Here is a 26477-nt window from a genome sequence, read left to right on the forward strand (position 1 = left end):
ACGTTCAAAATTTAAAAAATGTACAAATTTTAAAAACGTTCAAATACAAAAAATGTTCAAATTTGAAATCCGTTCAAATTTGAAAAATGTTCAAATACAAAAAATGTTCAAATTATAAAAGCGTTCAAATTTGAAATCCGTTCATATAAAGCGTTCAAATTTGGAAAAATGTTCAAATTCAAAAATGTTCATAACTAAGAATGTTAATTTTTGGAAAAAATAAATTTTACAAATTTTAAAAAATGTTCAAATTTAAATTATGTCCATATCCGAAAATGTTCAAATTTCGAAAAAAATTAAATCAAAATCTGAACATTTTCAAAACTTCCAAAATTTCGAATCTAAACAGATTTTAAAATTTTGTTCTCCGAAATATATTTTTAAAAGTTAGATATTGAAAATGAAAAATATTAACAGAAAAGAAACAGCACAAAAACGAAAAAAAAAGTACCTAGTATTAATGGGCCGCGGCCCAACCAACCGGCCTGGTCGGTGGGGTGTGCGGTGGCCCGTACACGCCGACCAGGTCGGTGTACAGCACTCCCCGACTGCGACAGCCGACGGTGCTAGGTCCTGGTGTGATATTTCAGTATTTTCCAAAGTTGCATCCTGCCGACAGCCCATAATAGTCCGAGAAGGTTTTCAGCCCAGCCCAGCCCAATCCGGCGGCCCGACCCATTTTAGATAAGAAAAGTGTTAGTTTCGCCGTTTAGGTTTATTTGGGTCGGGCTACAACTAATAAATTGGTCTCGTTTGCTGGTATGTCAGTTTGGATCAGGGATAGCTCTAAAGGCATGAAACATTATTTTGCCCAAAATATTTCTTTTTCAAACCATTTACATAGTGCCAGAGGACTGACTGGTTATCCTCGAACAACCGGTGCCAGATTCCACGAGAACATAACGGCGGTTGCATGGGGTTTTCCCTTAGCAGCGCAGGAGGATCTTGCCTCGTGGTTGTTATCTGTCTTGCGGAACAGCCAGCCCTTGCCCTGTTGCCCATGGCGATGGAGGTTGGTTGTAGGCGAGGAGTGGCCACACCCTTCTTAAATAGGCTGGACGCCGCCTTCTACTGGCGGGATGATCAAGCGCCACCCGTGCCAATGTTGGCGCGCGGGGAGGCAGGGCAACGCCATTAACGTGGCGTGAAAAAAAGAAGCGGCACCGGAGCCATTACTAGTGTGCGAAAGGCGAAACACGCACGGTCGCTGGCAGATGGGCCCGAAGGAGAACGACGCGGACGCGTGCGCTGACCGCGTTGTGTCTGCGGCGCCATATTCAGTGCACATATTTGGGCTGGGAATATGTCTGCATAGACATAACGGTCAGTTTGCGTTGCGACGCTGGGCAAAGAGCATACCCATTTTTTGTCCGTACTGCAAACGGTCACTTTTCGTCCGTTTGTGTCAGGCCGTTGGAGATGCTCTTACTATGTTGACTAGGTGCCTCATGTGGGAGGTCCTATACCATGACCTGGGCGGCTGTTACTACGGGTCGCACACCCGAGGCAGGGTGTTTTCTCTTGTTTCACTTTTTCTTTCTTTATTCTTTTCTTTGTTTTTATGTTCTTTTATGTGTTTTACAAAATTGAACATTTTTAAAACAACTTAATATGTTTTTAAATCTAAACGTTTTCAAATTAGAACATTATCCAAATTTGGTTTATTCATAATCTTAACATTTTTTTCAATCTAATTTTTTTCAGCCAGTTATTTTTAAATATTTTTTCCAAAATCTCTTTTTTGAATAAATTTTGAATTTGAACATATTTCAAATTTCAACAATTTTCAAATCTAAACATTTTTTTTCAACCTATTCATTTTGTAATCTGATTTATTTTATTAATAATTTTCAAAAAAACATTTTTGAAACACAAGAACCTATCATAAAACTAGAAGAACCGGAAAAAGAAATCGTAAAAGAAACAGACAGAAAATCGGAAAACCTTAGTTAAAAAAACGGATTCATGATCTATGAGCCAGGCCCATGCACCGCGTGGGGGTGTGTGGCTTATGGTAGCGAACGACCTATGCGGCGTATATGATTTGCCTCAGTATGGACCGCTCTCCGGTCTATAAGCATCGATGGCTCGGCTAGGCCAATGCTACCTAGGTTGAGAGCTAGGCCCGATGTAAGCTACTCCAAAGTTAAAATCAGTTAGGCTATGCATTTTATAAATGGCGGAGTAATTCAGTTTGAATTAACGCATAATTTAGCGGGCATATGTGGGATGTTGGCTTGCATTCTTTTCTAGATGACTGCCCATAACCTACTGTGTTTGAGAGCAAATGGTGAAAAGTTAAACAAAATCTCTGCGCTCAAGTGTATTGTCAAACTTCTAGACAGAGAATTAATAGTGGCTGTTACAACGTGATTCCGTACACATTATGTTGCCCGATGTACTATATACACGTAAGATTACATTGCCATACTACCCATGATAAATACTAATAGCACTTCTAGCTTTTATAGTACAATGCTCACAATAAATTGACAGATTATTACTAAACTATATATTTTCTATTTTTGGGCTAAATCATATGTGGTTGCATACCGCGTGTGTATAATTAGGTCTATTTCGACGAACCAACACGGGACAACCCTTGCCATGAATCTGCCATGCATTCGGATACGGATTTTCTACGGCTAGCTGAAAATGGTCAAACAAACTAGAGGACTAGATCCAGTCTCTTTTGCATTTTTATATTGAACTTTTCTATTTCACTATGATGACTATTTCGTCAGTAAAGATATGTCCTTTCATCTTTTGTCATCTTGATTTAACATTAATTTATGGTAAAAGTAGTACAAGTAGAAATATAATCACACTATTATATATTAAGATATGCATTTGTTATACAATTTACAATTTCACGTCCTTGTGCTAAACTAAAAATGTATTTTGTCGCACAAAAGGTTTACTTTATTCTTTAGACTAGGATAGTGTTGCAATGAATCCTCAATAAATCTAAGCTAACAGAAGGTATCATGCCAATTCATAACTCAATCTATGCTTCTTAATATAATACAAGTATAAATGCCTAATATATTTCATTATCTACAAATTAATGTTGGTTGTATTTAATGGTGTGTAAAAAATATCTCGGTGGATCGATGTTTCTGGAGTACTAACTAGGGAATATTGAATGTATGAATTCCCAACAGTTGTTTGGTGGGAAGTATTAAGTTAATAGGTATGTGAGTTGCTCCGTTAAACATAAATAGAAAGGAGAAAATAAATTGAGAACTTGTTATCACCAGAATTTGACCGAATCAGAGGTGGGCCGCGATCAAGATGGACTTGAAGAATATACATGGAAGAAATACGTGAATCGGCCTTATATGCAAAGTTTGGGCTAGTTGGCCCGTGTATCTGTAACATAGTAGGATACGTATCGGTTAGTTAGAGTTTGTCTCGTGCACGGTGGGGATTATTCCCACGTTAGAAAGTCTACGGACTATAAATATGTATCTAGGGTTTATGAAATAAACAACAATCACGTTCACCACAAACCAATCTAGACGCATCGCCAACTCCCTTGTCTCGAGGGTTTCTTCCGGGTAAGCATCATGCTGCCTAGATCGCATCTTGCGATCTAGGCAGTACAAGTTTATTCGTCATCCATGCGTTGCTCGTACTGAAGCCTTTTTGATGGCGAGCAACGTAGTTATCTTAGATGTGTTAGGGTTAGCATTGTTCTTCGTACCATATGCTGTCGTAGTGCAACCCTTAGACATCTAGCCGCCCTTACGCCTATCTTAGGTGTAGGGGCGGCACCCCGCTTGATCATTATTTAGTAGATCCGATCCGTTACGGTTGCTCCTTGTTCTTCAAGGATTAGTTTAATATCTGCAATAGTTAGGCCTTACAAAGGGTTGAAGGATCCAGCGACGTGTAGGGTGTAGTTTGCTAGTCCTAGACAGGATGTTCCGGGGATCAACCTCGTGTTGGTTTTTAGGCCTTGTCTAGGATTGACTTACGAACACCGTGCGCGGCCGCGAGGCTCAATCACGAGTAGGATGTTCCGATTATGCGGTGAAAACCCTAAATCGTAGTAGATTGCTTTAGCTTTATCTTGATCAAGCAGGACCACCATATATTCGTACACCTCGTGCGAATCATGGGTGGATCGGCTCTTTGAGCCGATTCACAGGACAACCTGAGAGCCGATCGAGGCTCGTATTTAATGTTTACGTGTATGCCATGCAGGAAACTAAGCGAGGCATCATCCATCACCTTCCTGACCAGGTATAGGTCAGGTGGCACGCCCTTGCACCAGCATCGGACGTGCGTGCCGAATCTTTGCGGGCCGTCGCTCGGAGGGACCAGGGCCAGCCGCAGCCCTAAGTTGCTCCCGGCTCTCCTGTGTTGCCCGTCGCTGCTCGCCGGTGGGTTTCTGACCGCAACACATTCTGGCACGCCCGGTGGGACGCATCTTCGACATCAACCACATCGCCATCTACATCTGAGATGGCGGACGGCACTCCAGTCACGTACGAGGATCTGACCGAGGAGCTCAAGAAGACGTATGACGAGGTCAAAGCAATCCTCGAAGCCGACCTCATCGGCTCTTTTCACAGAACCCGCTCACATGGCATCAGGTGGAAAGGGTTCGCACCTGAAGGCGCGCTCGATGGAGTGGACCTGTCCGCCCCGTCAGAAGAACGCACCAGGTCCCTGCGTCAGGAGATTAACTTCATGGTAGCTCATTCGCTACACCGCCATTCTGAGAGCCTGGTGAACACTTTGGAGCGTGTCGCTCTTCGGGTGATCCAGGAAATCATGAGGCATCAGTACTCTCCGTCAGGACCAGCTCTCGGGACTTTCCAAGGAGAGATGCCACTCCAGTCCCGTCCACCGCTGCCATTCGCGTTGGCAGCACCATAAGTGCCGAATTCACCGGCATACGTCGTCTACAAGATCGGTGGTGACCCTAGCGACTACCAGTTCTTGTATGAGGCGCCTAAGGAGATCCCTCATGGTTACACGTGCACATACGTGCCAGACTGCAGTAACTGGGCGCTCACGAACCAGACTGCAACAGCAGGGACTTCTGTAAAAGCAGGAGGAACTTCAGCGACAGATCTTGAGAGGCAGACGTGGCTAGCCAAGTATGCCACTCCGACAAACCTCCAGAGCCCGGCTCCTGCAGTTGGCTCAGAGATGGAAAAGCAAGCATGGCTGGCTAAGTATGCCACTCCGGCGAATCTTCAGAGTTCGACTCCTGCAGCCAGCACCGCGGATCAAATCAGTACGATCCTGAGAGACCAGTTCGGCATGGTGCCGAAAAGGAGGACAATCGGCTATTCCAAGCCGTACCCCAACGAGTACGAGTTGATCCCGCTACCACCCAAATATCGGCTCCCTGATTTCTCCAAATTTAATGGGTCAGATGGTTCCAGCTCCATCGAGCATGTGAGCCGATATTTGGCACAGCTGGGCACGATCTCAGCAGCAGATGAGCTGCGTGTGAGGTTCTTCGCACAGTCCCTCACAGGATCGGCTTTCGGGTGGTACACATCGCTGCCACCAGACTCAATCCGGACGTGGAAGCAGTTGGAAGAGCAGTTCCACATGCAGTATCACTCAGAGGCTTCCGAGGCCGGCATTGCCGATCTAGCACAAGTACGTCAGAAGCGTGGAGAAACTGTGACAGAATACGTCCAGCGCTTCAGACTTGTTAGGAACCGATGTTATTCGGCTCGTGTCACTGAAAAAGAAGCAGTCGAGTTGGCAGTGGTGGGCCTTGCATCACCAATCAAGGATATGGCCTCCCAAGCAGACTACCCTTCACTGGCGCACATGGTTCAGAAATTGTCGTTATATGAACAGCGCCACCCAGACTTGTACCAGGACAAATTCAAGCGTGCGGTAGTCCTGGTTGAGGCAGACGAAGACGAAAGCTCTGCTGGAGATCAAGAGGTAGCAGTGGCTGAATGGACTCGGGGGGCAACCCCCATATCCTGCAAATGGGTTAAGCCACCAGGTCCGCCCAGAGGGTTTGATTTCGACGTAACTAAAACTGAGCAAATTTTTGACCTCTTACTTAAGGAGAAGCAGTTGAAGTTACCCGAAGGCCTCAAAATCCCCACGGTACAGGAGCTGAACGGAAAGCCATACTGCAAATGGCATAACTCGTTCTCCCATACCACCAACGACTGCAGGGTGTGGCGTCAGCAGATCCAAATGGCGATAGAACAAGGACGTCTAATTTTCAACCAGTACGCCATGAAGGTCGACACCCACCCCTTCCCCGCCGTAAACATGGTGGAGTGCACTTACCCTGGAGGGTGCCAGCCAAGTTTCTCGTTCAACATCAACATGGTAGGACTTGGACACCACTCTGGTAAGGACGGAGACGAGGGCAGCTGCTCTCGTAGCAAGGACACAGAGGAAGCCGTTCCACGCGATCGGCTCCGGCACGATGGCAAGCGCTACATCACAGAGGGAGAAGTGAGGAACGTAAGATATCAGCGACCTCTCTCTGATCACCTCCTCAACAAGTATGTGAGTCAATATAGCCAACGCCGACGATCCAGCAACGATGATGATAGAGACCGTCTGGCTAGGGACGCCAGGAGACATCGTCGGCATGATCGCGAAGAGGAGGAGTACGAGCGCCGTGCCAAGGAAAAATCGAGGGAGCAAGACGATGAGGATAGGCACTGGGACTGCCCCTTCTTCAGACACTACTGGGATTCAGGAATGAGCCGATTGCCTACAATCGGCAACTGCCCAGAATGTATACAGAAGAAGAAGGATGCAGCTAACGTGTCCGTGTTCAAACGTCTAGGGCCTCTCCCACCTCTTAACAAGCACGCTGAGTCCCCTCGGGTGGAAGATCTCGAGGATTTGGAAGACGATGATGAAGAAGAAGACAGGTACCACCGGCCAAGGTGGTGCCCTGATGGACTCAGCCGTTCCCAAAAGCGTAGGGTTCAGCGACTGCGCGGCTTGGAGGAAGCCGAAAGGTTATACCTGCACACGCTAAGGAAGGCGCGGCCTGATCTGGCCGCGAAAATTCAGCGAACCCTGGATGAAGAGGGTCGACCACAAAAAATGGAGTGGCACCCCAAGCAAAGGAAAGCCGATGATGAGACATCGGCTGGCACAAACATGGTGTTTATCCTTCCGACGGAGTTTAGCGCTCCAGGATTGGACGAGGCACCCGTGGCACAACTTGACTGCGGCCCATGGCCGGTTATCTTTGAGAAGCCACGAGAAAGAAGCTACAGACATCTGAAGGCCCTGTACTTGCGAGGTTATATCGATGGGAGGCCTGTCAACAAGATGCTGGTGGACACCAGAGCGGCAGTCAACATTATGCCATACTCTATGCTACGTCGGTTGGGACGCTCTAGCTCGGATCTGATCAAGACCAACGTGACATTGAGCGATTTCAACGGCCAAGCGTCTGACGCACAAGGTGTTCTGAACGTGGATCTGACCGTAGGAAGGAAAACCATCCCTACGACGTTCTTCATCGTCGATAGCAAGAGCACCTATGTCGTTTCGCTAGGAAGAGATTGGATCCACGCCAACCGTTGCATTCCTCCACGATGCACCAATGCGTAATACAGTGGGATGGAGATGAGGTAGAGGTCGTCTGTGCCAATGACTCAGCCGAGATTTCAACGGCTGGCATGAACGCTTGGGAAACAAAGCAGGCCAAGAGCCACTCTCAGGTATCAATTTGGACGACTGTGAGCGCATCGACGTGACGAAGAACGGGGTTAGGCTGGTCCTATCCACCGGCCTGACCGTGTAGCAAGAACCAACCTACGGACAAACGTGGCGAGGCCGATCCTTGGGATCGGCCCCAAAGATATATGGAGGGACATTGCAAAACCTTCATTGAGCGCTTCGATCAATATGGAGGCCGATTCCAGCAATCGGCCAAAATTATCCTCACCACATGTTCTGCTTGTGTTCAACATCGATCTACTGGGCAGCGGTTTTACGTCGGCTGATGAGCTGGAAAAAATCAACATTGGTCCTACCAGAGCCGACGTGCAAATACAGTGCCTTGACTAACTACAGAGCCGATATCTGCAGTTACCTGACAGATTCGGCTCGGGGGGCACCTAATCAGAGGAACATGTGCAGATGAATATGTGTGCAGTGAAATGTTGGGGGCCGATAGAAAAATCGGCCAGTAAAAAAAATCAGCATCACGATATATAGCCGATGCACGGACATCGACTTTAGAACTAAGAAACAAATCCGATGCACAGCCATCGACTCTAGTACAATTAGAACTTCTTCAGCTGCAATGAGCCGATTTTGGTGCCCAAATCTTCTCTTCAAGGACTTCCAACCCTTTGCGCCAGTTCAGCAGTACTGTCAGAAGCATCAGTTGGGAGTAAGCCGTTGGTGTTTCGCCTACAACATCGGCTTTCAGCGGAAGAAAGGTGGTCAATGGAGGCAAGTGTGGCTGACTCTACGTGGTGGCTATCTCAGATTACCTGAGTTCAAAGCCCTCTGATCTGTGCATCCTCACCAATATTCTCGCCTTAACTGAGGCTCGGGGGGCAGCTGGCCTGCTAGTTACTCTGTTTTTAGAAGCCGATTGGAGTGTCGTCGGCTGACCCTGCATCATAACCTCCTTCGAGAGCGGTGAGTTGTTGCAGTAGAAGACTATTAGAGCTACTTGATGACCCACAAGTATAGGGGATCGCGATAGTCTTCGAGGGTAGTATAACCCAATTTATTGATTCGACACAAGGGGAGGTAAAGAATACTTATAAGCCTTAACAACTGAGTTGTCAATTCAGCTGCACCTGGAAAAGCACTAGCAACAGGGGTGATGTGAAAGTAGCAGTAATATGAGAGCAGTAGTAACAGTAACACAGCAGCAGTAATAGCAATATGAGAGCAATGGCACCGGAAAATAGTTGATACTACTTCCAATGCCATGTAGAACAAGTATATAATGATGAGAGATGGACCGGGGTTCCCAGCGATCTACACTAGTGGTAACTCTCCAATAAGTGACAAGTGTTGGGTGAACAAATTACAGTTGGGCAATTGATAGGAATCAAAGCATTAAGAAAGAACATCAAGATTATTAATTATGTAGGCATGTGTTTTCCAATTATAGTCGTACGTGCTCGCAATGAGAAACTTGCACAACATCTTTTGTCCTACCAGCCGGTGGCAGCCGGGCCTCAAGGGAAACTACTGGATATTAAGGTACTCCTTTTAATAGAGTACCGGAGCAAAGCATTAACACACCGTGAAAACATGTTATCCTCACATCACTACCATCCCCTCCGGTTGTCCCGATTTCTGTCACTTCGGGGCCATTGGTTCCGGACAGTGACATGTGCATACAACTTGTAGATACAATCTAAGCAATAAGTATAGAGCTCAAATCTAAGATCATGCCACTCGGGCCCTAGTGACAAGCATTAAGCATAACAAGATTGCAGCAACAATAACTTCACAAACTTTATAGATAGACTAATCATAATGTATCATCCATCGGATCCCAACAAACACAACACCGATTACATCAGATGGATCTCAATCATGTAAGGCAGCTCATGAGATCATTGTATTGCAGTACATGGAGGAGAGAATACCGACATAGCTACTGCTAGAACCCGTAGTCCATGGGGGAACTACTCACGGAGCATGGCGGAGGCGGTGGCGTTGATGGAGATGGCTTCCGGGGGCACTTCCCCGTCCCGGCAGGGTGCCGGGACAGAGACTTCTGTCCCCCGAATTGGAGTTTCGCGATGATGCGGCGCCACAAAGAACTTTTCTCTCGGGAGTTTCATCAATTGGTACTGCGTTTTTAGGTCGAAAGGGATTTTATAGGCGAAGAGGCGGCGCAGGGGGGCACCTGGGGGCGCCACACCCTAGGCCGGCGCGGCCAGGGTCTGGCCCGCGCCGCCATGTGGTGTGGTGGCCCCCTGGCCCCTCTCCGACTCTTCTTCGGTGTTCTGGAGCCTTCCGGGAAAAATAGGAGGTTTGGCGTTGATTTCGTCCAATTCCGAGAATATTGCCCGAACAGCCTTTCTGGAACCAAAAACAGCAGAAAACAGGAACTGGCACTGTGGCATCTCGTTAATAGGTTAGTTCCAGAAAATGCATGAAAACATCATAAAGTGCAAGCAAAACATGTAAGTATTGTCATAAAACAAGCATGGAACAACAGAAATTATGGATACGTCGGGGACGTATCACTGCTGAAAAGGAAGCCGCCATCATTTACAGAGTCAGAACCATCTCTGTTGCTGCGAAAAGATAGAGTAAGGCGCTATGTTCGGACAGTAAAGGGGCAGTTAAGGATCACCTTCAGGCTGGGAACCATAGCGTGGGCTTTGGATGGTGCTGCCCATGGATTCATTGCAGTTGCGAACCTGCGCAATTGACATCTGAGGTTCGTGTGGCCGTAGGTTGGATCTGTTCAAATGGCGTTTTGGGGAATTGGGTTTTGCCCTTGCGGACAGGCCACAAATTACCGTTTGGAAAACAATAGAGTTGGTTCTGCTCGTGTTTTCATGGCAAGGACCGGTGCGCTGCCATCGGCTCGTAATTTGTTGACTTATTTTAGCAATCGGTAAATTTGGTGGAAGGACAGAATCAGCTGAAAAGTTCTTCTTCATAATAAGAGGGATTTTTTACAAAAGAAGAGCCGATTGCTCAAGAAGGGGAAAACAAAAGAAGAGACGATTGCTCAGGGGCTACTAGTCCTACTCTACTAGTCCTCGCTGGCCTCGTCGTCGGCATCGCTGCCGTCGGCGCTGCTTCCGGAGAGTTCCTCGTCGCTGCTACCCCAGCCCTCGGCCGGAGCCTCTTCTTCCTCGTCATCATCATCATCATCCTCGCTGTCCGCCCAAGCGCGGAAGCGCTTTGCCGGCGGATACCCAGCGGAGGAGGAGGAATCATCCTCCTCCTGCTCCTCTTCTTCCTCGTCATCATCATCGTCCTCGCTGTCCGCCCATGCGCGGAATCGCTTTGCCGGCGGGTACCCTGCAGAGGAGGAGGAATCATCCTCCTCCTTTTCTTCTACTTCTTCTTCTTCCTCCTCGTTGGAGGAGGTGGGTTTCGCCCAGGGGTGGAGGTCGTCTTCGCTGTCGCTCTTCAGTTCCCCTTCGAGGAGGAACCCGAGGTCGTCCTCCCCATCGGTCAGAGGAAGGTCACCATCTGACCCGACGAGTGCCTCGGGTGGACCGTCTGGCGCTTGGTCAAAATTCCACTCCTGCTCGCTCAAGGAGGCAGATTGGAGGGAGAGGCCTGAGGAGATGGAGGAAGAGGACGACATTGCTGCAGGGGAAGAGGGTTTCTTGGTGCCGATGGCCAGAGCAGAGCAAGAGGATAAAGTGGCGAACCGTTCGGCGCAGTTAAATAAAGAGGATATAGTGGAGATTCAATGCCACAGCAGTTTCCGAGGAGGTGGTGCCCAACAGGAATAAATCTGCCAAGTCACGCGGAGAAGTTGATAAAGGCATCATGATGAAGGATACTGCGACGGTTCTGCCACGACATGACCCGACGAAGAAAGAGCAGAGTGATTTTGGAATTATCTATTCCAAAACCAGGGGGGCATGTGTTATCACCAGAATTTGACCGAATCAGAGGTGGGCCGCGATCAAGATGGACTTGAAGAATATACATAGAAGAAATACGTGAATCGGCCTTATATGCAAAGTTTGGGCTAGTTGGCCCGTGTATCTGTAACATAGTAGGATACGTATCGGTTAGTTAGAGTTTGTCTCGTGCACGGTGGGGATTATTCCCACGTTAGAAAGTCTACGGACTATAAATATGTATCTAGGGTTTATGAAATAAACAACAATCACGTTCACCACAAACCAATCTAGGCGCATCGCCAACTCCCTTGTCTCGAAGGTTTCTTCCGGGTAAGCATCATGCTGCCTAGATCGCATCTTGCGATCTAGGCAGTACAAGTTTATTCGTCATCCATGCGTTGCTCGTACTGAAGCCTTTTTGATGGCGAGCAACGTAGTTATCTTAGATGTGTTAGGGTTAGCATTGTTCTTCGTACCATATGCTGTCGTAGTGCAACCCTTAGACATCTAGCCGCCCTTACGCCTATCTTAGGTGTAGGGGCGGCACCCCGCTTGATCATTATTTAGTAGATCCGATCCGCTACGGTTGCTCCTTGTTCTTCAAGGATTAGTTTAATATCTGCAATAGTTAGGCCTTACAAAGGGTTGAAGGATCCAGCGACGTGTAGGGTGTAGTTTGCTAGTCCTAGACAGGATGTTCCGGGGATCAACCTCGTGTTGGTTTTTAGGCCTTGTCTAGGATTGACTTACGAACACCGTGCGCGGCCGCGAGGCTCAATCACGAGTAGGATGTTCCGATTATGCGGTGAAAACCCTAAATCGTAGTAGATTCCTTTAGCTTTATCTTGATCAAGCAGGACCACCATATATTCGTACACCTCGTGCGAATCATGGGTGGATCGGCTCTTTGAGCCGATTCACAGGACAACCTGAGAGCCGATCGAGGCTCGTATTTAATGTTTACGTGTATGCCATGCAGGAAACTAAGCGAGGCATCATCCATCACCTTCCTGACCAGGTATAGGTCAGGTGGCACGCCCTTGCACCAGCATCGGACGTGCGTGCCGAATCTTTGCGGGCCGTCGCTCGGAGGGACCAGGGCCAGCCGCAGCCCTAAGTTGCTCCCGGCTCTCCTGTGTTGCCCGTCGCTGCTCGCCGGTGGGTTTCTGACCGCAACAGAACTGCCTCTGTAAATTGTTAAGGGCACTTAGCAAATGGCTGCATTTTATTAATCTTTTGAGTTAGTGTCAAATTGTGATAACTTTAAGTAAAATGACGTGGAAAATTCAGTTATAGGGTACATGAGTTCCACCATAGCTCGATGAAAGGGAGGGACAACTTGAAGCGCCACTGGCTTTTCGGCAGCCGAGAGAGGAAGATAAGCGCTTCCACACCGCCCCAAGAAGAAGAGGGACAGAAAAAGGAAGAAGAGAACAACCTAGTCGACACAACGTCACCTTGAGAAGACCGAAGAAGGCCTATATGCCCCCTCAGAGCAAGAACAATAGTGTAGCTGGTAGTCGGCTATAATAATTTGCCACATCATCTAAAGTCAACTTATAGCTAGGATGTACAATAGTAAGCTATAAAAGTGTAGTACTTTTATAATACATGGCCCACCTTTTAGTCTCACATAGTGCCTAGGAGCACGTGCTAGAGCTGGCTATTAGATAGTAGCCCACTTCTCTTCTCTCTCCTAATATCTCTCCTCCAACTAAACAAATTTATAATATTTTATCTCTTATAGCTAGCTGACTGTACCTTAGGGCGTCTCCAATGCTACACGCTGGACTGTATCTAAAGCTGCCAGCTCAGATTATTTGCTTAGGTGTAATAGCAATTAAGAGGAAAGAGAGAATGATCGTATCTTGTTACACTAGTCATAATGAGAAGTATCATACACTAGTATCATGTACATGATACTAGTTTGTAATACCACCTCCACAATGCATAGTATTATAAGGCTGCTCATAGTGGGAAGTAACATAAAGTGGTGTCATGCATAAGTTACTAGTTCATGTTACTACCTTCATAGTGGAAAGTAACTTAGAGATGGTATCATGCAAAGTCTCATTTATTAGTTTGTACACTCATTTTATCTTGGGCTGTGTGATGTTATGGTAACATAGCTAGTTACCACCTCCCTCTCTTTATTCATTTATTGCTATGCCATGTCACCAAAATACCTTGAAATGTGTGATGTTACTACCGAAGTTACTCCCACTATGAGCAGTCTAATATGGTATCATACTTATGTCATATTTAATGTTTTGTAGAATCTCAATGCAAATGTGTGTACATGATGTATTTATCATGAAATTTTCTAGGTTTATGTGTCATGATACAGTATCATATTATGATACTACTCTCATCTCTCACCTCATTAATTGATGTGACACATTAAATTTTTGCCAACATGGCATGCATGATACTACTTATGATACTCCCATTAAGGCTAGTCTTAACGATACGAATCTTATTGACTCATTTGAGGTGAATTAAAGTTCAGCCCAATCCAGCGTCTTTCCCCGCTCGCTTTTTCTCCATGCGCTTGCCCTCCCCCAATCACTGACCCAAACCAAAGCAGCTATAGTTAGTACCTAGACCCACACTTAGATACAACCCATTGCTGAATTGTGTATCTAATTTAGCATGCGGCGGTAGATACGATTTCACCGTATCTGCACTGTGACCGTCCTTATTGTACTTGCTCTCATGTAATGTCCCGCACAATTGGGAACGGGGGAGGAACTTCCCCATGCCCATAATGACGAACACCGCAACAGAATAAACATGCCATAACACTCAGGAGTGCAACCGTCCCATCTAAGTATTGGACACGTACTGGACCCGCAGGTGTTGGTACGCCAGGGACATGGCCTCCTCTCCTTCACAAGCGAGGTTACTCCCTCATATTACAAATAGATTCCTCTACTACAGGAAGAGACTAAGCGAAAAACCAACTCAACCCAACAAAGACAATACAAAGTCAATCACTAAAAAACCACAAGGAGGCTCGAGCAAACGATGAGACCCTCTTTATCTCCCGCACTCGGAGATAACGAGACGACACAACTAGTTCATAGCCTGTTCTTGCCCAACAGAGAATAGCAGGCCTCAACTGGCTTCCCCCGGAAGCCGGATCCATCAACACCTCATACATATATAACCCCATAACCACCACCAAGACGTAGGGTTTTTACAGGTGATCTATTCTCAGGACTTGAACCACGCATATTAGCTTATTATTACTGTGCTCATGCTCATACAGGGGCCATGTAAATGCAGAGCAAGCTAGATGGAACATAACATTTCCTAAGTGGTTGCAGCTTCCTCGGTCTTGGATCCGCCGAAGAAGTCACCGATGGTGGGGAGCTTGAACTCGCCGGCGGTGTCGAGCGGGATGGTGAAGTTGCCAATGACGGGGAGGTCGATGGTGAGGCCGACGTGCAGCTCGTAGTCGATGTCCCAGTCTCTGCCCAGGTCCTTCATGAGCGTGATGAGCACGTCGTAGGGCACCTTGGCGGGCACCTCCAGCTTGGTGACCTCGCCGCTGTCCTCGATCCAGCCCGGGTCAGGGATGGTGCCGGACGCAACCTCCCTGTAGCAAGACAGATTAGACGAAGTAGACGATGAGACGATGAGAAGATGGGGAGGAGGTGGTGCTTACTTGCCGCCGCACTTGAGGGAGAAGGTTATGTCGCAGATGGGGATGCGGTGGGAGTAGGGGTTGGTGACGTTGACGTTGCTGTGCACGGTGATGGAGTCGCGGGTCATGCCCTTGAAGGACACCTTGTCCAGCGACGCCTCCGGCTTGGGCATGTGCGCGACCTTGTCCGCCACGAACCCCTTCGCCTTGTCCATCAGGCCCGCCATGGCCGCCCACGCTAAGCTTAGCTTCCTCCTCTGTTGCTCTCTGCCTTGAACTTAATTACCACTGGATCGATCGATGTGCTGTGCTGCTGCTTAGATGGAGGGATGGATAGGTGATACGTGATAGTATAAGAAGGCAATCGAAGTATCGGCGCAGCGTTTGTTTATAGGAGGCGAATGCCGAGTGGGCGACACGCGCAGAGCCGCGTGGAATCCGATCGGGTACTACGTGGTACGTGGGAGACGTCGAGTCGGCCGGTGGGTTCGACGTTGAGGAAACTTCTACGCACGCGGCATCCCACGCGCCGCGATGCTCCCCATGGTTGGACGGTGCTGAATAGAATCAGCATCTGCTTTCGTACGTCGGCACTCCAACGCGCCGACAAACTGACCAAGTACACCGATTTTGTATAAAATCCGGAAATACAAGTCTACATATATGTGGGTGTCCCGGGCTTATCTCTGGGACGTCTATTTATGCTTTGATATTCGTGCAGCAGCTTCTTGTATATTGCAGAATAGACCCTGTGCTATATCTCTTTAATGTCAGTAAGCCCCTCCCCTTTTACAGTATACACCTTGTCCTTTTTACATTCCATAAATTTAGACGAACAAACTATGTTCCGTTTGGATCTCTCAAGAGTCAAGTATGTAATTTGTTTCATTGTGTATCTACAGCATCCCAGATTAATTTCGTTGGTTTGCTACATCTATCATTCCACCATATCCAAACCAGCCAAATTTCATCAAAAAGAATCTGAGCAAACCAAAGATGGAAAGCTATATCAAATCCACATATGTAGAAATTAGCATCTATTTGGGAGAAAGGAAAGTTCCACCAATCTTGCATATGTACCATGCACAGAGAAATATCACCCGTAAATCAAACAAAATCAAGTTGCGCACCGAAATTCCGGAACAAATCAACAAATTTCATGAAGACGTTCAGATATGAAAGACACCAGATTTAGGGGATAGGAAAGGAAAGAAAAGTCAATGCAATGCAATCCATCGGGATGAGGATGGACTATGTTTAGAGAGAGCAGATCGACTGGATCTGGTGGCATGAGCAGTTGTAGATAGATCGGCCCGCTCCTTCCGCACCAGAATCGCCCGCTATGGCGCAAGGAGAGAACGTGTGAGAAAGAAAGAAGCAGAGATGAGTCACGGGATGGGAGACGGACAAGTTGTGCAGGTACATTTCGTTGCCTATAGGGGACGGAAGGTGTACAAGTGCAGGTTGTTTGTGCAAAAAGAAACACACGAATCTCAAACAGGAAGTGGACAGTGGTGATAAGACCGGGACGCCCACGTCCATGTAGAATCTCCGCATCGTATAAAATCCTCCAACTTGTCCCGTCCCTTTCTATAAGAGTACTCCATCCTTCATGCGCCCTAGCTCCGATACTCCTGCTTAAAATAAAATAATAATTCTAAAAAAATCTGAAAACCATACAACGTGTGTCTAGGAGGAAATAGCACATAACACCAGTTGTTGGTGAATGTTTTGCATAGAACCACAAGTTACAGTTTGTTTTGCACAGAACACCATATTTCCCCGTAATCTTTGCAAGAAACACATAAAACATAATTAGCCTATTTGACATAGCAATTAGAGGAGTGGTTTGGTTCGATCAATCTAGTTCGACCAATATATTCTTCTACTAACCAAAGTGTTGTAGTGTAACGTGCAAAAAAATACCTCTATATTAACACAATCAACATATCCATTCGGTTAACATATCCATCCAAAAGCTTGAGAAGATCATATTTATCCAGATTTAGAGCATCTCCAGCCGCGCCCCCCAAAGCGTCACCCCAAGGGATTTGGAGCGCGCCGGACCAAAAAAACCGTTCCAGCCGCGTCCCCTAAAGCCTATTTTTGTCCGGCACACCCCCATACGGTGTCCGGCGCCCCGAGCCCATCCCCGTCCCACAGGGGACGCACCGGGCACACCGGACACAACGAAAAGCGAGGCGAGCCGACGCGGGCCCGATGCGTCAGCGGCTCGGAAACCTAAAGCCCAGGAAGCCCACCCTCCGCCAGTGCGCGCGCAGAAGAGGCAGCCGCGATATTGATGACGAAGGCTGCGGCGCAGACGTGGAAGCGATGGCCGCGGAAGCGATGACCTCGATACAGGCTCGCTACCAGGCGGGCCTAGTGGAGAAGTGAGCGGTCACTTGGGGCGTCCGCCGTGACACATTCCATGCGCAAATATGCGCCAAGTTTGCGGCGATGCGGATGTCCCGGTCACTTTGCATCGCACCGCTGGAGGGGTACCAGACGCATTTTCGGCATGCACGGACGTAAACGGTTGCTCAGCGTCCGTTTACGTCGCCCCGTTGGAGATGCCCTTACTACTACTGGCCCGGTCATCTAATTGCTGTGTCAACAGAGGATAATCAAGTATTATGTGTTTTTTGCAAAGATTACCAAGAAATCTGGTGTTCTGTGCAAAACAAACTGCAACCTGTGGTTTTGTGCAAAAGATTCACCAACAGCTGGTGTTATGTGCTATTTCCTCTGTGTCTAGTATCTACGTCAAATTGGCATTCAAATATATTTTTATATGTGATCACAAGGAAGAATTTTGAAGGAACTAAAGTGTCTTTTGAGAGTACCCAAAAAAAGCATGTTATATACCTAGGGGTGGAGAAAACCGGTGACCTAAAACTGAAACCGAATAGATTGAGACTTCATTTCTAGAAGACCCAATTTAAAATAGACTAAAATAAAATGATCAAATTTCCGGTTGTGACCGATCGCCCACCCCCTAGTGTTATCTTTCAATACTTTGAGGATTTATTTATTTTGAAGTAAAGGCGGCCATCCCCGTAGTTCGAATAGACAGAATAGAGTAACCGAGTTTATAAAAAAAACTGCTTGTGTCCAAAATCCATACAAACTATGCGTTGCGTGGTTGCCTAGTTTACGGGGAAAACCGAGATGAAAAGCCTGAGGAGACTCTTCATCCACACAATACAACCACCGAACATAGTAACAAGCCCACACCTCCAGCTCCGGCCGGGGCCGCTCCGACTTACACCGCCTCGGCACCAAAAGCCCACACGAGCCACAACGTTACACGAATTCACCGTAACACTCATTACCTAGATTTATTGATTTACAGTTAACACACACAAATATTTATTTTTATTTGAGAACCAACCTGTAGTTGGATGGTTAGGAGGGCAGTGGCACCTTCAGCCCACTAGAGTTCAAATCCCAGATTTAACATTTTGGTGTCTCATAAAGGCGGAATTTTCTTCAGTGGGAGGCGACGTTCCCGTCGACAGCGAGGCGCCTGTGGTGACTTCGTCAATCTTAAGATCCGCCGGATCAGTTCTTCAACGCAGTCTCTTGGAGGTGCTCATAGGGGTAGGGTGTGCGTGTGTGCGCGTATGTATGAGCGTCTTTGATTGTACTGTGTTCCGCAAGAAAAAAATTATTTTTATTTTTTCTTAAATGTATAAAATACTAGTGAGAACTAGGGAGCCAAATCACCACTGTTTCAAGCCAGAGCCAAGAGGACCAATACAGTGCTAGGCTGTCTGCGGTATTTAGGCTTAGAGCATCTCCAGTGGATCGAAGTATTACGGACGCCCAAAATGTTCATTTGCGTCGTCCCATGGACGTTGAAGTGGTCACTAGGCGCAAATTGTCCGTTTGCGTCAAGGTGGTCTGACGCATTTTGGAGAAACTTGCATGAACCCATGTACAAAACTTACGTTGCGTCAAACATAACAGCCATTATAACATTGATAACTACGCCAGGATTCTATCGTCGATCGATTATCAATTTAGATCACGGCTGCGAAGTAGAATCGATATGTTGTTTGATCATGCCATGCGAAAGTTGAATCGAACAAGTTCAAAACAAATTAATCATACAAACTACAAGAACAAAAACGGGAACAAACAAATTTGAAACTAGCTACTTCTTGCACTTCTTGTTAGAAGGCCCCGTCTCGTCATCCACACGGACGCGCTTCCTGCTCGTCACCTCCTCCGAAGAGGAACTGCCGGTCGACGCGTCCGATGAGGTTGAGTTCCCCTCCGACGAGTGGTCATTGGGGTCTTCCTCGTCGTCAGTGAATGGATGATGAGCCTCCGCCTGTGCCCGCGCTTGGGACCTTGCTCGGGCCCTTGCCTCCTTCCTTGTCGCGGCCGCGTAGTCGGCCACCTCCTGCGCCTCCAGCCCTGTCCACCTTGCGTCTGAGTCCTCCTCCTCCTCCTCCTCCTGGTCGTCGAGGCCAACGGCATCCCCCTCCTCCTCGCCCTCCGTCGGTACGGAGCTATGGTTGCTCGACGTGGCAGCCCTTTCCCACCAACGCCGCCATCCCGGCAGCTTCCCCTCGATGTCGGTGTCCAATGGCAACGACAGGTTGCTCATGGTGGTACATGTAATTTTGTCTTCTGATTAATAATAAACAAGCGGGATATTCTAAAGTACTTGCTTTGTTCATAAATATAAAACGATTTAGATACTTTAAATTGAGCTAGATGGACCATAGTGAGTGAATCTACACACTAAAATAGACACATTATAGTGAGTGAATCTACATACTAAAATAAACTAAATACATAGCCATGACCCCCTTTCAGCGGATCCTTTCTCATCGGTGTTCTATGTGACATGTGCTATGACGTTCTTGAATTGTCTGATTTTTGTACGTGCTCCTCGCCCAAAGTTTCTTCAAACCGACCGAAACATGATTCATGTACAAATAAAAAAGCGAATATCAAAAAGATATTTTATCAAATGATGTACCTACATCATCTGAAAAATGGTAAGTACACATTATGGTAAATATATATGTATAATGTGTGTGCCTTGAATCGTGCATACATAATCTAACCTATAATAGATGCCCCCCATAGGGGCCTTCTCAGGCCATCCACGATAGCCACATCGCGCTCACCGGCTGGGCGTTGGTTCGCTTGATCTCAACCGGTTGGTCCACGTGGCACCATATGACTGGCTCAGTAGAAGGAGGAGAGAAATATCGGGAGGCCAGCCAAACCCTATCCTCGTCCCCTCGCAGCCGCCTCTCGCCTTCTCCCCTCCCCTCGCGCCTCCATCGCCTCCGCCGGGCGTCCCCACGCCTCCAGCCGCGCCCTCCTCTGCGCCTCCTCCTTCCTCCCTTCGTGCCGCCTCCTCCTCCTGTGCGTGCCTCCCCTCTTTCTCGGCGGCTGCCCGGTGGAGCAACAGGTCGCCGCCTCCTCGTCGCTTATGGAGGTATTGGGGCAGAGTCAGTGCGGGGAAGGGCGACTGCCGTGGGTGTGGGGTGTCTCTGCGGGAGCTTCGACGACAGCGGCGGTCGGACGGCAGCGGGGCCTCTCATGCCTGGACGAGGCAGAGATGTGCGGAGGATCTTCTCCGTCGTTGACTTCCAGGCGTTGTGGGGTTGGACGAGGCACAAATGTGCGGAGGATCTTCGTCCTCGTCTTCCTCAACTCCCCTTTGGGCGCCATGGCTAGAGGAGGCAGAGCACGCACGACCCAGTTCAACAGGTGGAGCCACTCCCAGGTAGAAACAGATTAATTTTGCAAGGTAATTTATCTCTCTGGCATGGATTTGTTTTCGAAATTGTGCACCTGTTGGGCTGCAGGTATTATGATTCAACATTCAAACTTTTGTTGTTGCTGATTGTGCTAAATACTCACTGCTTCACATATTACCTGAATCAGTTCAGCGTTGGAAGTGGAAGTTTGGGCCAAAATCTTGCTCTTCGGGCATGTAAGTGTTTGCCATTTATGCTTCGAACCATACTCCAAGTTGTGGATTTTCATTGTTCAAGTAAAATTACTTACAACCATACTGCAGGTTTGGTTCATTCTCTAATTTCATTCACACGTGCCTCTGCAGCTACTCCTATTTGAACTAACCATGGCTTTAGATGATTCTTAAACAGGAATGCCTTTTATTTATTTTCAAAAGTCAGACAAATAATCTAAAAAAAATCAGTAAGATTCAGCAAATAATTCTGAACAGGTTATTTGCTCTCTTGATCTCTTGATTGAGCAAAGATGAACATTTTCATGGATTCAGTAAGATTCAGATTTGTCTTTTTTGCCTACATTTGTTCTTACATATTACTAATTTTGGCTAAAAGCTAGCTGCAGTAGATAGTTGCTTAAAATTGCTGCGTGGAGGTGAGTATTTTTCCTTCTGAGTTTGATATGGATATCTCTCCCCAATTATGTAGGTCGCTTGCTATTTCCCGTTTTCAGTTTATTTTGGCCGAGGCAAACTGACACAGGGATTTGAGATTATCACGCAAATCAGCTGATGATGTCTGGTGAGCACTACATGTTTATAGTATGCTCAAATTAGTGAGAACGGTCTAAACTGAATCTGTATATGGTTCTCATGTCATTTCAGCATGGCCTGGTTGCTTGAACGATAACAAGATTGAAACAAATGTTGTACATGATCAGCTTTGTTCAGTGGCAGAGAGGTATCCGCTATCTTCTCTTAGCATCATAGCGACATTTGTGTTCTTTTCACAGTTTATATAGCACCCTTTTATAGGAAGGGCGAGGGAGAGCATATCATGACCCACAAGGCGATGATTTTTGGTACTATTGGACAATTTAATATTTTATATCCTGTTGTGCATATCGTGGATAGAAATTTTCTTGTACTACATGCTATTTTTGAACAATAACTCGGTGTGTTCACCTCATTTGGAAATATTAGTTAATTGGATGGTGATACCATACTTATACAATTTTTGGTATATTTTCTTTAAAAACTTGTTAAACTGACTGCTGCCCCATAATCACTCCAACATAAGAATTTGAAAAGGTTCTTTTAAAGAACTCATGGACCAGTTGAAAGAAGCCATTTGGACAAGTGCTTTTCACAGAATTCTGTAGTAAAATATATGAGTTGCGCAACGATAATGGATTTATGGTGAGCTTACTGTATCCCTAGAAATATTACGTTAGATAACTGTGCTTCAGTGTGGAATTCAGGATCCAAGTGTAGCAAAAAGATAGTTGTAATGAGAAGATAAAAATACTGAATAGCTCCAGGAGGATCTGACAAACATGTGAATATGCAACCTCATCCCATCACCCCAATTGAAATTTCAAAAAATCCCACATCTACTTGCATTGTTCATATACTTCTTATTTACTGTAAGCCTTTGTTTCTATAAGCAGGCCAAATCCACCCCTTTCTCCTGGGTTAACTATATTCATTTGTTCCAGGCTTGGAAAAATGCATCAAAGAAAATAAGAGGTTTTAATGTTACTGTAGTTGTGTATATTGTTGTAGATAAAGCATTAAAATTAATGTAGCATTATCAATTAGGTATGGTTATTACCTATCGCAGTAGCTGGTAGGAACTTAAAAGTACCACAGAGAGCAAGAATTGTTTAGTCTGTAGAGCTCTTTAAATCAAGGAGTTATATCAGATGCGTTTTTTGACAGATATGCATATGATGCCTGCTTTTCTTATTAAGGTTCTCACTTTCCTTTTAATAGTTGATGCCAACCTCTTAAAGTATGTAAGACTGTTTCTCCATGGTATACTACAGCAGTTAGACTCACGCCTTTCTCGTCTTCATACTCAACCTATGCTACTTGCTTCTTGTGTTATCTATTTCTTCTAGATACATTTTCCTTGGCCTCGATGATACTTGTTTTGAATAATATGACTTTGAATATTTTTTATTTCCCATGGTTAGCATGTGCTCTATTCTCCTAGGCAGTAGTTTTTTTTTGCCATGTCATCATGTATATCTGTGTTATAAAGTCAGCTTTGCTCCTTCTCTTTTGTTTGTTTCTGGGGGTATTGCGTCCAAAGGACGTATCAACATTTGTCTTTCTGTCAGGTATATCTTTCTCTTTATTTTTTGCCTCTTCGCATAGCCTCTTTTATTAATATATATTTTCACAGTAGACTATTTTCCTACTGTTGACCTTTCACAAGACGATATTTTCTAATTTTATTATTTGGTTGTGATTTTGCCTCATTACACTCCAGAATGAGTACATGGATTTCTGTCGGACCTTATCAGTGTGTAGTGCTTACAATGCAGTAAGCGTTTCTTTTCTCATCTATTTGCATCGTCATAAGGATTGTTGTACTGTTGTCAAGCAGATATGGGATCGATGGGAGCTTAGACGACTACGGGCAGTACCTGACCACCTCCTACAACTGGGTGTACAGCTATGGCAGATGCAGGTCTAGACTCTGAATCTTCACGGAGAAAATAAGAGTACATGATGACCTATAGGCCTGGATAGCAAGATATAGTTAGCCTTTTCTCTTCTTGCCTTTGTTTGCATCACCAAATACTATGTTTTATTAATTCGCATGTTCACTACACTATTTTTCCTACGGTTTACCCCTCACAGAGGCTATTAAAAGTGCTTGTACTTGATGAAAACGTGAACCAAGTACAGAAACAAGGAACAAAATGTACCAGGAAGTGCTTTTTATTCTCCAAACAACATATATGTGTTCAGTAACAATCCAATCTTTTTTTAGAATCCATGTGGTGAAGTTTATATCCATGATAGTCATGTTTAACTTTATATTGTTAACTACTTCATGTTGCCTACTTATCTTAGTATTGGAAGACCATCTAATCTTTCTTTTTCTCTGGTCAACTTAATTAGCTGTCTGCGTGTTAGTAATCTCGACAGTTAAGCTTTTAGGTGTGCTCATAATTTGACTTCTGCGAACTATTTGGATGCAGTCAAGCTTAGTCTTTTTTATTTTTTAGGTTATTTGTGCAATCTATTAGGATCCATGCAAGTACTGTTTTGGCACAGAATTCTGTTTTATTTAGTTTGTGCATTTCAATTCTAAATTACCATTACGTGCTGAAGTTCATATAAACCACACACATCTTTCTTCTACGAAGGAATGATGGATTTGATATGGCATTAGTGTGGTAGCTCGTGCTGAATAAGTATGTTTATCTGGTACTCTCTGCTGCGATCGCTTCTCCTATTAAGTGAGTTTTAAATAAGTTTCCTTTTTTATGTTCTGTACAATTTGGTAGTAAGCATCAGCTTTAATAATGTGCATGCAGCAGGAGTGGCGATAAAAAATTGATCAGTCTCATTTACAAATGCAGGTTACTAAGTTGGAAGTCCTGCCACCCAACAGACTGCAAGGCGACCCAGCCCTCATGACCCCTTCAGCGCAGCGTTATCACTCCACACCACCATGCCGTATGCAAAGGTAACAAACTCAATCTCGTGCCCTACTTCAGTTTACATCAATAGTTTTGAAGTCTTCCATGAATTTAAGTGGTAGATTTGTAGATTGACAATAGCATATTGGGCGATGAAGATCGATTGTCCTAACTTGTGTATGGTGAAAACTTCTTGCTTATTTTATTAAATAATGTGTGTAAACTAAAAATATATAGTGCACCGCTGCAAATGGAGTTGAAATATCCTGCTCGAAGAAACAATCTTTTCGGCAATCAGAAGACATTAGGTCAAGGTATATTCTAGGGTCCCTATGTGTCAAGGAAAATGAAATACATGATTCTGGTTTCTGATCTGCATGCAATTGTGCATCTATGAGGTGGAGAGGACCTGCAGGTTTATTGTTTCTCTTTGCATTGCAATGCGGTGGAGGAAGCAGCATGCTGCTGCGATATGCACTAATAATCTTAGAGGCGAACTCTTTATGCGATTCTAAGTGCACTATGTTTATCCCTGTAGTATGGCACCATTTTAGCGGGTCTAGGGGGTTGCCTCCTAATGCTTATTGATATTTTTCCCTTCTATTGGCATATGCACAAGATGACATGTTTTATGCTTATTGGTACATATATATTTTTTATTTTTTTATTATTGGAGATATGGAATAAGACACATAGATGGCTGCATCCTCACTTCATCTTGATAAGCAACATCAGTTGTAATATGGTAGTTGTCTCATGCTTTCTAGAGTTTTTACATGTACCGACTGTCAAATTTTGCAAGTTGTGGCTTTGGATAGGTGGGTGTTTTTTTTGCTTTGACCGAATCAAGTTATTTCTTGCTATTTTTATGAGAAGAAAATAAGATGCAGTAAAAGTCAATGACAAGCCTTTTGATAAACCATAGTTACGAATGCCAGAAAATAAGAACTGACAAGAGGTTTGGGTACTTCTGGTATCAATGTAGGAAATGGAAAATCTTGGTTTTTTTTATGTCTTCCAATTACATTGAAACAATACTGTATTAGAATGTAAGAAAAAAATTCAAAGCAGAGTTGTAGTCAACACTTAGTGTAAAAAAGAGAAAATACAGTGAGAGACTTGGTTTGTGCGATGATAAGTAACATGCTGAATTATAACATAGAAGGTAAAAGGGAACAAGCATGCTTGCGTCATTTCGGTAACTCTTTGCTATTGATGACCCACAAGTATAGGAGGTGTATCGTAGTATCTTCGATAAGTAAGAATGTCGATCCCAACGAGGAGCAGAAGGTGTTGACAAGCAGTTTCGATGAAGGATTCACTGTAAATGCTCACAGACAAGTATTCAGGGGGTTTTGATGTAGCAGTTGAATAAAGTACGAGTAAGTAAAGTGCGAGAGTAACAATTGCAGCGAGTGGCCCAATCCTTTTTAGCACAAAGGATAAGCCGGTTTGTTTACTTATAATAACCAAACGTTCTCGAGGACACACGGGATTTTAGTCTAGTGCTTTCGCTACATACGGCTAATTAATCTTCATTGTTTTGATAAGTGTTGTGTGGGTGAACCTGTGCTAATGTACCGCCCTTCCTAGGACTAATACATACTTATGATTATACCCCTTGCAAGCATCCGCAACTACAAGAAAGTAATTAAGATAAATCTAACCACAGCCTTAAACTCTGAGATCCTGCTATCCCTCCTGCATCGATATACCAACGGGGGCTTAGGTTTCTGTCACTCCGGCAACCCCGCAATTGGCAAACGAGTACAAGATGCATTCCCGTAGGCCCATAAAGGTGAAGTGTCGTGTAGTCGAAGTTCACACGACACCACTAGAAGAATAACACCACAACTTAAATATCATAACATTGAATATTACTCAACCATACTTGACTACTAACA

At 45.4% G+C, this 26477-nt stretch overlaps 1 protein-coding gene across 1 annotated transcript; it reads right to left on the reverse strand.

Annotated features, from left to right (window-relative positions):
* Nucleotides 1–14599: 14599 nt before the first annotated feature.
* LOC127327800 (desiccation protectant protein Lea14 homolog) lies at nt 14600–15556 on the reverse strand. Its single transcript, XM_051354593.2, has 2 exons — nt 15211–15556; nt 14600–15141 (listed from the first exon to the last, which is right to left on the reverse strand). The coding sequence occupies exons 1-2, from the start codon at nt 15414–15416 to the stop codon at nt 14856–14858; spliced, it is 492 nt and encodes a 163-aa protein (XP_051210553.1). The 5' UTR covers nt 15417–15556; the 3' UTR covers nt 14600–14855.
* Between the last annotated feature and the right edge of the window lie 10921 nt (nt 15557–26477).

The sequence above is a fragment of the Lolium perenne genome, chromosome 1 (genome assembly GCF_019359855.2).
Source record: "Lolium perenne isolate Kyuss_39 chromosome 1, Kyuss_2.0, whole genome shotgun sequence".
Taxonomy (NCBI): Eukaryota; Viridiplantae; Streptophyta; class Magnoliopsida; order Poales; family Poaceae; genus Lolium; species Lolium perenne.

Excerpts from the sequence above, each read along its gene's own strand:
- LOC127327800 (XM_051354593.2), bottom strand. The coding sequence starts at position 15,416 with ATGGCGGGCCTGATGGACAAGGCGAAGGGGTTCGTGGCGGACAAGGTC. Across the intron at positions 15,142-15,210 it reads TCCCTCAAGTGCGGCGGCAA|GGAGGTTGCGTCCGGCACCA; the intron begins GTAAGCACCACC and ends GTCTTGCTACAG.